This window comes from Bemisia tabaci, chromosome 1 (assembly GCF_918797505.1).
Source record: "Bemisia tabaci chromosome 1, PGI_BMITA_v3".
NCBI lineage: Eukaryota > Metazoa > Arthropoda > Insecta > Hemiptera > Aleyrodidae > Bemisia > Bemisia tabaci.
Window position 1 is genome coordinate 47,796,851 of NC_092793.1, and position 14,259 is coordinate 47,811,109.

The 14,259-nt window shown below is 39.0% G+C and overlaps 1 protein-coding gene across 1 annotated transcript; it reads left to right on the top strand.

The window, feature by feature from the left end:
• The first annotated feature begins 261 nt into the window (after window positions 1–261).
• LOC109038863 (facilitated trehalose transporter Tret1) lies at window positions 262–13,197 on the top strand. Its single transcript, XM_072302139.1, has 9 exons — window positions 262–564; window positions 4,835–5,025; window positions 5,639–5,777; window positions 6,274–6,558; window positions 8,136–8,236; window positions 9,056–9,245; window positions 9,433–9,632; window positions 10,121–10,392; window positions 12,568–13,197. The coding sequence occupies exons 2-9, from the start codon at window positions 4,924–4,926 to the stop codon at window positions 12,857–12,859; spliced, it is 1,581 nt and encodes a 526-aa protein (XP_072158240.1). The 5' UTR covers window positions 262–564; window positions 4,835–4,923; the 3' UTR covers window positions 12,860–13,197.
• Window positions 13,198–14,259: the final 1,062 nt, after the last annotated feature.

Here is a 14,259-nt window from a genome sequence, read left to right on the forward strand (position 1 = left end):
AAGACCACTTTCTTCCTTTGCGTTAAAACATGTTTTTTACCATTTTTTCCGTGAATAGTCCGATCAGGTGCACCTTGAAGGAGTTATCAAATTATTTGACTTTCGAAAAAGTTCATAACCCAGTAAAAAATTTCACGTGGTCGATTTGATTGGATTTTTTTCTTATCCTAACCGTCTCTTGTTCAATGTGATTAGTGGAGCGTATCGCGGCCTTCAGGCTCCGGAGAGAATCGCAAACGCTTCACGACTAAGACCGGTCAAATAGTCGGCAGTATCAGTGTGCACTTAGCCTGTCGTGATGAACAGAAGGTTATATTATGCGCTTTGCAGTTTGTAAATGGATACTCTAGCACTAGGTGGAATTCATGTTGCTATTAGTTTCCTGAATCTGTATTCACGTGACAAATTTATTTTCTTATTAAAACTTAGTGAGGTTTCCTCAGAATAGTTATGTCAGAAGTGTGTGAATTAAGAAAAAGTCGGTCACATCAAATCCGGACTATAATTGGTGTTTAGCCTCAGCTCACACGTGCCCCGCAGTCCAGTTATTACAACTATTCTCAGGTAACTCCATAAGACATTAAACTGTCAGTTTTACAACTATAAGAGGTACGACATTCACCAGTTTTAGCTTTGCAAGTTCCTCGAGTGAATTACTTCTTTAAATCATACCCAATGTAAATTTTTAAGCTAATTTCAGATGAAGTACATACATGCAACGGATAAAATTTGAATCGATCTTACTGCTACGAAATTTTAAATACCTAATAACTGTTTACATTTTTGCCAGTGATTTTTCTCAATTTACTGTTACATGCATATGTACCCAAGTAGCAGTGATCGCGATAGATAGCGATTTTATCGGTTGATTATCGCGATTATATCGGTGGCAATTTATCGCATTATTATCGAATAAAAAATTGCGATTTATGGCGATTAAATCGCTATGCATCGCAATTTTTTGTTCAATAAAATCGCGATCAATTTTCGTTGATAAAATCGAGATTAAATCGCCATGCATCGCAATTTTTGTTGCGATAACATCGCGATAAATTGCCGGGCGATGAAATCGCGATTTTATTGCAACAAGATCGAGAACAATCGCTCAGATGTTGATTTTAGCGATTTTATCGCCGACAAAATCGCAACAAATCGCGATTTTTCCGTTGAAAAATGCTACTTGGGGTATAGTTTTTTAAAGGCTCCAAATGAACACCAAACATGTTGGCTTAAAAACTAGCTCCAAGGGCACATATATAGGATAATTCAATGTCAAGCGTCTCTGGATATTTCCACTTTATGGGAAAACATTTTTAAGAGGTGTTTAATGAAAAATCAGAAACAACATTGGCACAAAAATGAACCTGCACGGCTGTAAAGTAAAGCAAAGGTTCGGTCAGGGTCCTTCCGTGAACATTTTTAAAAAATGAATTCCTCACAAATGTGGTTTATTTTCAATTGAATTGATATACCTACTCAAAGAAAAATGCAAACATTTTTGAGGTCTTCTTATTTTTTTTTTTTTAAACTCTTCATAGAATATGTTATGTTTCCTTCACTGTTTTGGTGTCATTTCTCCATGTTTGCTTTTGAATTCACGTGAGCCATTGCCGTATGACATTTCTCCTCAGAACCCCCCATAAATGCAGCAAAGAAATGGTGAAAAAATTCAGCGTAAGCCAAATTTGGCGTATAAATCTCTGTGCATCACTTAAATCAGCCCCGAAGCTCAGCTTTGATGACTCAGGAAGCCCAGACGGTTTGATTTTGCCAATATTACGAGGTAACATCTCTCGTATCAGTTAAGCGTCCAGCCCACGTACAAACTAAAGACGCCAAAGGGACTCATCTGTTACCCCGACTTGCACCGCTGGCCAATGGGAGAGCCGGGAAAGGCATCGATGAGCGTCTTTGAAGTCTGTAGTTTGCACGTGAGCTGGACGCTTTTTTTCCCCTTTTTGCAGTTTATTTGGCTCTATTCCTGTTTATTTAGTAACTTAAGAATCTACAGCCATCTATAGACATGTGCTTTAACATAGAGATTATTTCATTGCCAGTAGACATGAGGGGGATTTTGCCACATCCATGCTCCGGCTTTCAAATTTTCATGGATTAAGGTCGAGTAGATACGTTTCTGCAAGATCCACTCGTCAGTTCCGTGAAAATTTGTCGCCACCACCGGGATTCGAACCCGGGACCTATTCTTCCGTGCTAAGGAACAACGCCGTATGAGCATTCGAATGTTGCCAAATTGCCTCTCAGAACCTATTTATTTCTGAAGACTGTCATGCATATTTTTCCTTGAAATTGCCAGAAACTTCGGATCAAATTACGAACAAAATGCTTCTAAGAGTTAGATGAAAAAAGTTGACAAATATTCCCGAAAATTCGAGATTTCTCGAGGGAAATTTGACAACGCCTGAAAGCTCGTACGGTGTTCTTCCTCAGCACGGTAGTATTGCTCCAGAGTCAAACGCGCTGACCGCTAGGCCAACCTGGCCGCCTAGCTGGACGCTTCAGGACGGTGTTTCCCGCTTTATAGAAGCCTTATACACTTGTGCGGCTAAACAGCATAATCGTCGGTGGCTCTCAACGGGACGCTTTGACAACCGGAGACAGGAGAGGTCTACCTACATTTCCTCATTGAGCCTCTCTAGCGAAGCACCATCGTATGACTAAAGTTCCAAACCAAAATTTACCCGTGCCTCTCTTTGATGGTGATGGTCAATTTTGAGTTTATCGGTGTTGCCATATTTTTTCGGTCCATGCCTTCATTTTCACTGGTATTCCCTCAGAAAAGCACTACAATGCAAAAGCGCAGAGGAAGACTGCTCATGCAAGCCTGGGTGAAATAATGGGCCACTATACATAGAGAAAGATTACCTCGTTGTGCGATACAGTGTAGCTATTTTATTCACGTTTAAATGGTAAAATTTTCAATTTTTCAGCACTACCTGACAACAACGAGAGAAGGTTGGAACTAGAAACAATCACATGTTTCCTCCTCAAAATCTCACGCAGGAAACGATTCACACGATTAAAAGTTCGGATATTAACTCTTGAACGAGATGTAAACAAGTATTTTTAACACAGATCATAAGGAACTTAGGGACCGTTTATGAAATACGAGCCTGCGTTAGGAGGTTGTTACAGGGAGAGGGGTGAGCGTTCAAGACAGCGTTATTTAACGCCAGAATGGGCGCGTAAGGCCGATTTTGCAAAAACCCAAGCGGATAAATCAACCGATGGCTGAGATGGCTATTTTTATCCAAAATTCATCAAAAAACACTAATTTAAGGGGGTGCGAATGAACGTTACATAATTTTTTTGGAGGGGAGAGGGAGGAGAAATATCTGTGATAAGGGTGTGGTACGAGAAAAAAAAGGGGGGGGGGGTAAAAAATACTTGTATATTTGCCATCTAACCAATGTTAATTGTAAAAACTTTGTGAATCTTTGTGAAGGAGGCGATTTACAGACTTATTATTGTGAGATTTGTTTTCCACGTGAAATGTTTAGGAGGAAGCATGTGTCTAAGTGGTGGCCCATCATTGTTTTAATATTGATACTCTTTGAGATAGCAAATTAAATTTAGATTCTAAATAAGATATCAATGTTACACAACACAATTTTCAACACATACACAATTTTGTGCGATAATGTGGTTTGTTATTTTTCAAAATGTTTAAAATGTGCCGTTGAGAAAACTGCGACGTCATAAACCCAAGTGCGTAGCTTTAAAATTATACATTTTGAGTGAATTTTAAAAAAATAGGATAGGTAAATAAAACGCGAATGCGAATATCGCTAAATGCGTGCGACGCGGCATCGTGGTACCGACTAATTTATTCTCAGCAGCATGTCCTCTCGGATTCAAATGAACCGTAAGAGGCTTTGAAGCATCAAGTGCGTCCTGTAATTTTGCCGAGACTTCGACCACAGTCATTCAGCTTTTTGTAAAAACCTCGGCACGCATAATCCACTGATGGGTAAAGATACTCGAGCAAGTATGCCTTCATAAACAGATCTGATCTCATGCATCGTGCAATATGCGAGTAGCGCAGATCATTATATCGATGACTAAAGTGTGAAACCACGTATCTAAACCGGGGAGTTTTAAAGCAGAAAAGTTGCGCTTCTTAAACAACGTATTTCTCGGTTCCTGAGTAACTTTTTCTCGTTTTTAGTATGTGCATCGTGCTCTATGCCAGTGGCGTGGCGTGCTTTGCGATATATCGATTGACAAGCCATTTAAACTTTTGGAAAAGGATCGATGGCACAGTCAAATTTACAATTTATACAGCAATTAAAACAATTTGATCATGACTGTTCAAATGCATGTGACATGCGAAACGATCGATATTTACTGAATAAGGCTGCGTTACTTAAAATCGATTTTTTTATTATAGATTAAAACTGGCGAAAAAACCTTGTCACTATTTAGGAGAGTCGCTGTTGTTTTTCACTGAATGGGGTCGGTGTCATTGACCGAAACTTTTTCAGTGTATGAGTCAACTTTTGTGAATATCAACACTTGAAATAATCCTGTTGTTGATGATTATACATACGTAATAAAATATGGCTAATTACCTTGAGTGTGTTATCACTCTTTCACGAACGTTCAAATAAAAGCCAACCAATTAGTAAAATTCAAAGTAATTAAAGAGATATAGCCGATCCGTCAACTAGAGGAAAACATTTGCAGTAGTAAAAAAACAATTGATGTAAAATACTTTTTATTAAAATACTTTGATTAAATTCTTCGGAGAATCCCGAGAACGATTGGATTTTTATTCGTTTTTGAGTTTTGAGTGATTGTATGTATTTTCTTGCAGATATGTCAATGTCGAGGTGAATCTAAACTCTAAAAGTTGCACACCCTCAATTTTGAATAATAATACGGTGCTAGTCCTGTAGGATCGAAATGTGCAATCCAGCCGAACCATCTAGAAGTCTGGATGTTCCAGAACAAGAGGTCAAGGATCACTTTCAGTATGCAAATGCGAAAAAATCGGCATGGGCACAGGTACGTGACTACAACTAAAATCGAAGATCGTGTAATTTTCAGTATATATTTCAGATCTAAATAGACGTAACTGACATTTCTTAGAGAACAAAACGTTTTACTATAGCAAGCAATATTTTTAAAAAATAGAATGATTTGGCAAAATCGTCTAGAATTACAAATGTGTTGAAGCTAATCTCTCTGATCAGAATAAATTAATTAAATAAATGGACTAAGTAGTTTCTAACTTTAGGCACTGATGAGGGTGCAAAGACTTGTTAAAGCTTCCATGTTTGTTATGTAAAAATAAATTATATCGTTTAGAAACTCTATACATTTTTTTTTCTAGAATTAGCCAACACATTGTCATCCCGTGATACATTCAACGTGATATTTAGAAATTATATTGTTTTTTAGAGAGGGGAAGAAGTGTGTATTAAAGTTTGTAATTTTTTTAACGTTTTATTTTTTAAAGGGGCTCAGCACAGTATTATTGAGCGTATTAGGGTGTCAATAAACCATTTACTTAAAGTTACGTAAGTCAGTGTTGGTCCCAAATTAAGCAGTCTCTTTTATAATGATAACATGACGTCTTGAGTTCAAAGTTGACATTGATAATTCTTGAACATTACAGATTTTGGCGACAATAATGCAAAACTGGCTGCTTATCGAAATCGGGCTGGAAATGGTCATGCCTACGGTCATTATTGGCTCGCTTCACAACAACCCTGCGGAGCCTCTCAACATGAACGATGATCAAGCGTCCTGGTTTGGTAATCAAACAAATCTTGAGATCGAGTTCATTTACATTACAGAATCCAAAAAGTGCACATATGAGTTCTCATATGTAACAATGGCGGATGTGAAAAATTACCTTTTCGAAACACGCTTAAAAAACTGTTTTGTTCACACAAAAATTTAATATGTTTGGCTCTGGCATAATAAACAGATCTCGAAGATCACATCTCAAGTATTTTCTCAAAATTTTCTCGATACCAGTAAGTGTAAGGTGTAGTCCGGTGTAAGTCCTCATATGTCACCATAGTATATCCCCTTGAATGTTCGGAAGTCATTTGTGCAATATTTTAACTTTCCCCGTTTTCACACGCATGAAACACATCTGGATTATTTACAAGAAACATCTGTAAACCATTTTAGGATGTGTAAAGATCTTTTAAAAACAATTTAGCATCTGTGTGCCATTATGACACTAAAATCCATTTAGCGTATGAAAACAAAGAGATTAAAAGGTACGTATGTGTTCGACAGGGAGCATTCCAGACTTCTGTCACCCTATCGGTAGTCTGACGTCGGGGCTGCTGCAAGATAAATTCGGTCGGAAAGGGGCCATGATGCTCATCAACATCCCCATTTTCATAGGGTGGATGATCCTGTACTTCGCCCAATCCATCCACGCTCTATACGCCGTTTCAGTCATCATGGGACTTTGCACGGGTCTGGCCGAAGCCCCCCTTCACGCCTACATCGGCGAGATTGGGGAGCCACGCATGAGGGGGACGCTCTCCACTATTTCAACATCCTGCTGTACCATAGGTAATATGCATGATCTTAAAGCCGAGTCCACTTCCTCTAAAATTTTGCCTAATACCTACTTTGAAACGAAACTCTGCGAGTATGTTGATGGATTAATATAAGCCTATTCTGGGACCCTTCACAATTTTCCGGGTGTCCTGTTTTTTTTTTCTTTATTAAATAAATAGAGAACTACAAGATACATCTATTAACCCTATTAGGGTGTCCTATGAAATAAACGAGGAAATTATGAAAGAACAATAAATGTGGTTTAATAATTTTAACTTCCGCCGCCGCGCCGCGCTGACCGCACTGTGTTTGGCGCAATGCGTGAAGTATTCCTACAGTCTTGTATGCGCTAAGCGTTTCACGCCGACCGCTGCTGTACGCACTGTGTTTGACGCAATGCGCGAAGTGTGCATGCAGTCTTGTAGGCGCTTAGCATTTCACGCCGTCCGCTGCTGATCGCAGCGACCGCACTGTCTTTGACGCAATGCGTGAAGTATTCATGCAGTCTTGTAGGCGCTAAAGTGTGTTACATGCCGACCGCCGCGCCGCGCCGAGGGTTTCTCCTCTTCATCTCAAGTTCTCGTCATCATTGCTCTCTGCGCCGCGCCGTGCCAGGCCAAATTCCGTGTTCGGTTTCTCTCTTAGTCTCAACTCGACTAATTAAAGGTGCTGTCTATTGTATCACAGAAAGACGACAAAATTAGAGATATACTCCCAGGAAATGAGAGATTTTGTCACCTTTTCTCGTTTGTATTTTTTTTCTGAATCCGAATTTTCTTTATAGCTACATTTAAAAAAATTGCAAAATTTGCCGTCCCCTAAATTTGCCGCCATGGGCCGCGGCCCATGTGGCCACCCCCTAAATCCGACCATGGTTTTCTTTGGTGAGAAGAACGACGAAGTCGAGTGAGCGGCCGTTCAAGGGTCACCTATACGGCACTTCAGTCGACTTTCTGAGCAAAACTGATGGCTAGCACATGAGTGCCAATTTTATTTAAGAGAACTTTGATTCTTGGTGAGCGGAAGATTGGGTTTTACGAGCACGTAAAATGCAATTTCTCATAGTTGAGTAGAGACTAGATATTTTTGCAATGTGGCCCATCTTATGAACTTTGTTGAGTTGAATTTTTTAGAGAGTGTATGTATTACGATGCTTGATTTTTCCCTCTAAATTTTGCAATTAAAAAACTACAATTTCTAGCTCATCCGTAATAACACATATGTCTATAGGAAAAGTGATGGTACGAACGTTGCTTTTAAACTGAGCCCGATATCTATTATAGTTCCTGATTACAAAATGTAGTCGAAGTGGTCCATTGATTCGAGTTTTAATCTCTCGTCTCTCATCCAGTGACTCATTCCCTCTTTCATTTTAAGGAAGACTTGTCACCCTAGTGTAAAAGAGTGGCAAATTGATTTAATTATTAGTAAAACTGTTAATTCTATAATAGCCAACTCAATTAAATATTCATCATAGATTCGTATTGCCTAAAACTTAACGCCGCAATCTATTATGGCAAATTGTATTTATGCAATATTTACATCTATTTGACCTACCTATTATGCTCTAATCTTGATTTATCTCTCAGGTGTTTGCGCCATGTTCTTATTTGGTTACCTTTTCGATTGGCGAACGGTTGCTTTGGTTAGCAGTTCATGCTCTATCATCACCTTCACATTCATGACTCAGGTTAGACGGCACACTCAGATAATTTTAGACATCCAGGGAAGGGCATCAGGCAGAAAAACTCAAAAGTGAGTTATTAGTGCCCAAGTATTGATGAAGGCTTACGATAATTTGGGATGAAAAGTTTTGAGGGATGTCAAAACAAACCGGACCTGTGGCAATTCAAAGTTTTTTCCAAGTAAAGAATGATGCTGTTTACTTTTAGCTACTATTTCACTGACTCCAAACATGTTTTTCCTTGTTCCTAGAAGAATTCAGCTCGAATCAAGATGAGAAATTCTTTTGGCGGCGAATTCAAGAATAACCCATTCTTAAGCCGATAATTTTTTTATTTTATTTTTTTATGACTAAAACAAGACTGCAGAGGCAATGACGAGGTCCGGTTGCATCCACTGAACCCGCATCAGGCATCACACTCATGACACTGCCATGTTCAAGACACAAATTGGACTGCATTCTGCAATTATAGGAACTATACTTTCCACCTCACTTTAGAAACAACTTAAGTGTTTTTAAAAACGTGTCAGCGATTGTAGTGCCTAATTATTGCAAAATGAAGTCCAATTACTGGATTACGTCGCAATTCTTGTCCACTATTGGGAACCAATGTACCGCTTTGTTCACAACATACTATTAAAGCCATGTAGAGAGAATTTTAGTCGAAATCTCAAAATCCAATAACCTAACTTAACAAAAATTATTCTACTGAAATTGTTGATTCTAGGGTCTTTTCCCTCATGAACATTTCAGCGGCAACATCGCAAGCATTTTCATTATATTTGTTATGTTGGTTTTTTATCTAATTGTTACTCTAATTTTCAGCTGCCCGAATCGCCAACGTGGCTGATAGTTAGAGGTCGACTGGACGAAGCCAAAAAATCCCTGTGCTGGTTGAGAGGTTGGGTTAGCTCGGCCGAAGTTGAACCTGAGTTCCAATCTTTAGTCAACTACGCCGTGAAGTCTGCCGATCTGAGCAGAGAGAACTCTGCAGATTCGAGTTTACCGATTAAAGGTATGCTATTTGACCAAAAAATGAACGGTCGACAAGATTTTTTTTCTTTTTTGGGGGGGGGGGGGCAGGCCCCCTGCCCCTTATTTATTATGCTGTTAGGTTATAGGTGTTGAGAAAAAGTCTGTTCTATATATTGCGACTGTTTTTAAAAATCGATTGTGTATTTTATCTTCACATCTTTTTTCAGAAGGCGAACCTGTAGCAGAGAGAGGTGGCTTCTTAAAACAACAACTGAAGGAGCTGACCAATAAAAGGACGTTTCGTCCTCTTCGGCTGATGTTTTTCGTGTTTATCATTACCAACATTGCATGTGTCTCAGGCATTATGCCTTATTTTGTCAATGAACTCAAAATGCTAGAGTCCCCTATTGATCCAAATCTTGCCTTGGTAAGTTGAGGATTTTTCCGATTTTTTCGTAGTATGATATTATATAAATCACTCAAATCATTGTTATCATATCCTTGACATAGATTTCAGGAATTGAAGTAATCCTCAAGATAAGTAAATCCACAATAAAGTGGAACCGTCCCTTCCTCCAAACACATATAATTTAATGAAGTACCGTAACGTTTTTTTAAACCTAAGACCTAAAAACCTGGTTTTTGAACAGATTTTATTTTTTTTGCTTGTGTATGATCTGAAATCATAAAAAAAAAACGATTCTGTGACTAGCGAAACTGACACATTGTCTATAATTGAATATTTTTAGATGAGGTAAAACTGCACAGAGAATACAAAAAAAGAGGGAAAAAATGATCTCCTTTTCAAAGAAATAAGAAATAAAAAATACGAGAGAATTTCAACGCCGGAATCGAAGATACGTATTTTTCTACTGTGGTCACGGATATTACAGTCACGATCTCGTTTCTTTTCAGATGATGTGTTCAGGACTGTTCTTCGTGGGTGCAATGGTAAATGTGGTATTCCTTCGGCGATTTGGCAAGCGAAAGATCGCCCTCTTCTCGCACATCCTGACGGGCATCTGTATCCTTAGCGTCGGAATGTATGCCTCATTCCTCCAAAGTTTGACACAATACCCACTTCGCGTTTGGTTACCCCTTATTCTTTGGTTCATCATGAACTTCCTCCATGGCTTCAGCATCATCACCTTGCCGTGGCAGCTTGTTTGCGAGGTTTTTCCTCCTTTGTAAGTCTCACTGAATTAGGTTATCAGCGGTTGTTCATAAATTACGCACTTTTTTAAAATTGAAAGAGATACAAAGTGAGGGAAACCAAGCCGTTAGCCCGCTTCACAGAATTCCTGATGTTACAATGGGATTCTGTTTTTCATAATTTGACAAGAATCCCACCCAAGTCGCACAGATTGCAATAAGTAGCAATTACATTGCAAGAATATTGCAATGTAATTGCGTGTGTGTATGTTGCCTAGTTCCTATTTGAAGGGGCCTCATTCATTGAAACTTATTGCAATACAATTGAAATAAGTTGTAATTTTTCATTGCACTGCATATTGCCTATCTTTCTGACACATGAAGCTCATTTTGATAATTGTTTAAAACCGGCATAAATAGATTAAATGATGTGAAAATATTGCAATATAATTGAAAAAAAATTACTATTTTATTTCAATATTTTTGTTGCACTGTGCTTCTTGGGCATCAAGACAGCGAAAATTCTGGTTGTCTAAAATATAAATTAGATGAAGAAATTATTAATAGAAGCATTTTTCTCTGTTTGTTATTGCAAAACCGAAACAAATCACAAAGTAGGTAAACAGAATCGGTCCAGTACAATAAAAATCAAGGTACATAGAGACAGAGATTGTCTAAATTTAACTATTTTACCACTCCCTCTGGACAAGGAGAACTGGCGATGAAATGTACACTGGAACTACATTTTTCTAATAGGAACTACCACTTTCAGCTCACTTTGGAAACATAACGTGCGTGCCATAAGTTTCCGTATGCACATACGTGCTAAAAAAGTTTCTAGTTGCAAAATGAAGAACACGCGCATGTTGAACACACTGCGAATTTTTGCATATTTATAGCAAACTTATCCTAAACTGTTCTCAAATTTTGAAAATAAGAGATATGTCAACGTGCGTTGATGACAGCGCAGAGATACAGTCATTCGTGCTTGATGGATATGCGTATTGAATCTGCAAAATTGAAAGCGGCGCGATGGCGCCATCGCGTAAACCCGCAATGCTCTGCTCTATGCTGCGAAAGTTGTTTCGCTCAGATTCGGAAGAAAAGTTAAAAAAGGAGGCCCGATTACGTCTCTCCTATCTTCGGCTGTGTTTTTCACGTAGACCTTGAAGCACCACCACAAATAAGACTAACGGAACCAAAACAACAGAGATAGAGCGTGGGAAATGACGCGTGCTTATGACGGCGCAGAGATACAACTATTCGTACTTGATGGATGTCGGCGTTGCATCTGCAAAATTGAAGGCGCGAGGGCGCGAGGTGTGAACTCGCAATGCTCTGCTCTATGCTTCCATTCTGGTATCGCTTAAATTCGGAAGAAAAGTCGAAAAGCGAGGCCCGATAGGTCTTTTGTATCCACGGCTATGTAGACACTACATTTCTTATTTTTCTAAATTTGACGTCTGATTCTTTAACATGTATTTAGCACGTATGCACCGCACGGTCCCCACATAACCCGCGGACCATATGTTTTCAACCATGTTTTTTTTGGTATGTTGTGACCATATATTAAGTCTTGGTCAATTTGACCCTTCTTGGGTATCTAAGGGTTCAATGAACATTTTGTTCAAAAAAACTAATGAACTGTTTTCCGAAAATGTTGAAGAGAAAATTTCAGAAACTTTGAATTTTGATGGCACATCTTGTGTTTATGCCAGTCAGGTTTAACGTAGACTGCGCGGCTGGATCAGTCGAAGTCTACTTTATACTTTTACTACGGGGTCCGCCTCTTTACCACTACGCGGCCCAACCTCCGGGGCGCTACTTACTGTTCTTACTCCCCTTCTTCACCTCGTCTATCGAGCGTCTTGAAAATGATTTTATTGGAATAGAGAAGATGTTTTGTTCAAGTGTTGAGGGACTCCTCCCAGAGTATTTTGCGGGTTCGGAACTTGATTTTGTATGCAAATTTTGACGAAAGTCAAGTAGTACTGGGAGCTGAGCCTCCTGACCGCCTCGCAGGTCAACCCCTCAAAGCGCTTTGCGCCTCAGCCGCCATGCATTACTCTTATGCTTTTATATTATAGAGCTTGTACATTGGCCTTTCAAGCTATGTAGCATGATTTTACGTGGGTGCTGTGAATGTTTGAAAATTCGCACACCGATGAATGACTGAATCTCACCTTACTGTTTCTTGGTTTTTCTTTTAGGGGCCGAGGTACAGCTACGGGCCTTGCAGCCGCTTGGACTCATTTTTTTATGTCCGTCTTGACCAAGACGTACCTGTACATGGAGGCGTGGCTGGGATTCAGTGGCGTGATGTATCTTTACGGAGTATGCACCATGGCTGGAGTTATCTATCACTACTTTTACTTACCGGAGACGGAGGGGAAAACATTGGAGCAGATCGAGACGTATTTCACCAAAAACCACGACAAGAGAGAGAAATTCTCCGTTGGGAAGCCGCAACGGCAGGGGGCTCAAAGTGAAAGTCCATCTTAATTTAAGGGGGAAAATGAGGGAGTTTCCAAATTTTGTCCGACCTCTCCTACTGACTCGATCCACTGTGTGGCAGACCGATTGAGGCAGAACAACGGACGTTTATACTTCTGGTTCGTTTTCCATACTTCGAATTTTGGATTTTGCAGGAATATTCCGCCATATTGCACAAACCCACCTACATCCCAGGAATAAATAAAAAACAGTACTCCTGTGAGAGTGCATAATGTGGGTTTTTTGTCAATTAAAAACTGTGATATTTATCGTTAAGTATACTTAAGCTAGGTTGCTCTACAGTTGTTATATATTTTAATAAAGTATTGGTTATTTTTATTAGAAAATGCTTCCTATTCTAATTACGACGTGTACCCGTTGACGATAAAACGGACCTTAACCTCTGCAACGGAAAACTCAGATTCGAACAGTTATAGTACAAAATGTATAGACGGTGAAACTACAAAAATGCGTTAGGTAGCAACGAGAGCTGAAGAGTAAATGCGATAGCTTCAGATAGTGAGGGACGACGCATTAAGAAACGCCTTCATTGCGAGCGGATACTTCCTAACGTGACCGCGGAGGCCGAAAAAAACGCCTTCAATCTGGGGAAAGATACTTCCTAGCGTGGCTTCAGAGGCCGAATAGTTGTATCATTTAGGAACCTGATTACTAGTGAGGCAGCGTGAACTCGTGAGTGAATGCGATTGATCAGATAATGAGTGACGACGCATAAACAATAATGGGGTTAACGTTGACAGTAATTTTTCACGTGTAACAATTTTACCGCCTGAGGTTTCAAAATTCGGCCATCCCCTGGGTGGAGCAAAATAAATTTCAAGTGAGGAGCCTTCTGCTTTGCTACACAGAGTTTATGTGTAACTTCTGTGAGCTACGTCAAAATTGGATGGAAACAGTTAATGATTTAAGTACACTTAGAGTCCTTTCCGACTACGTTTATGTTTTTTTAGACTGCAACAGAAGATTTGCCTTGATTCTTGCATTTACTTGCCATGCAAGAATGATGTCCGACGATCTTCTGTCGCAGTCTAAAGGTGCTTAAACTTATTTTTTTACACTACTTGCCTAAAATAAATTGGAATTAATTGAAATTTCATTTATTTTATGCAAGTGAGTGTTTGTATTCAAAGTGTAGAAATTTTTTGTTTTGTTTGTTTAAATATAAAACCGACTTGTGTAGTGGTATTATAAACTTCCTGAGCCTCCTGTGGCCAACCTGATTATTTTCAATATTGATTTATAGGTTGCTATTCAAGGTAAAATTTCAGAAGATCAAATCATCATCAAAAATGTAATGTAACCAATTCATTTATTTATCCTTTTTTTTTTATTTTTTCATATTCCTCCAGTATCATTAAAACCAGTGAAATGGATTCTATAAAAAGTCA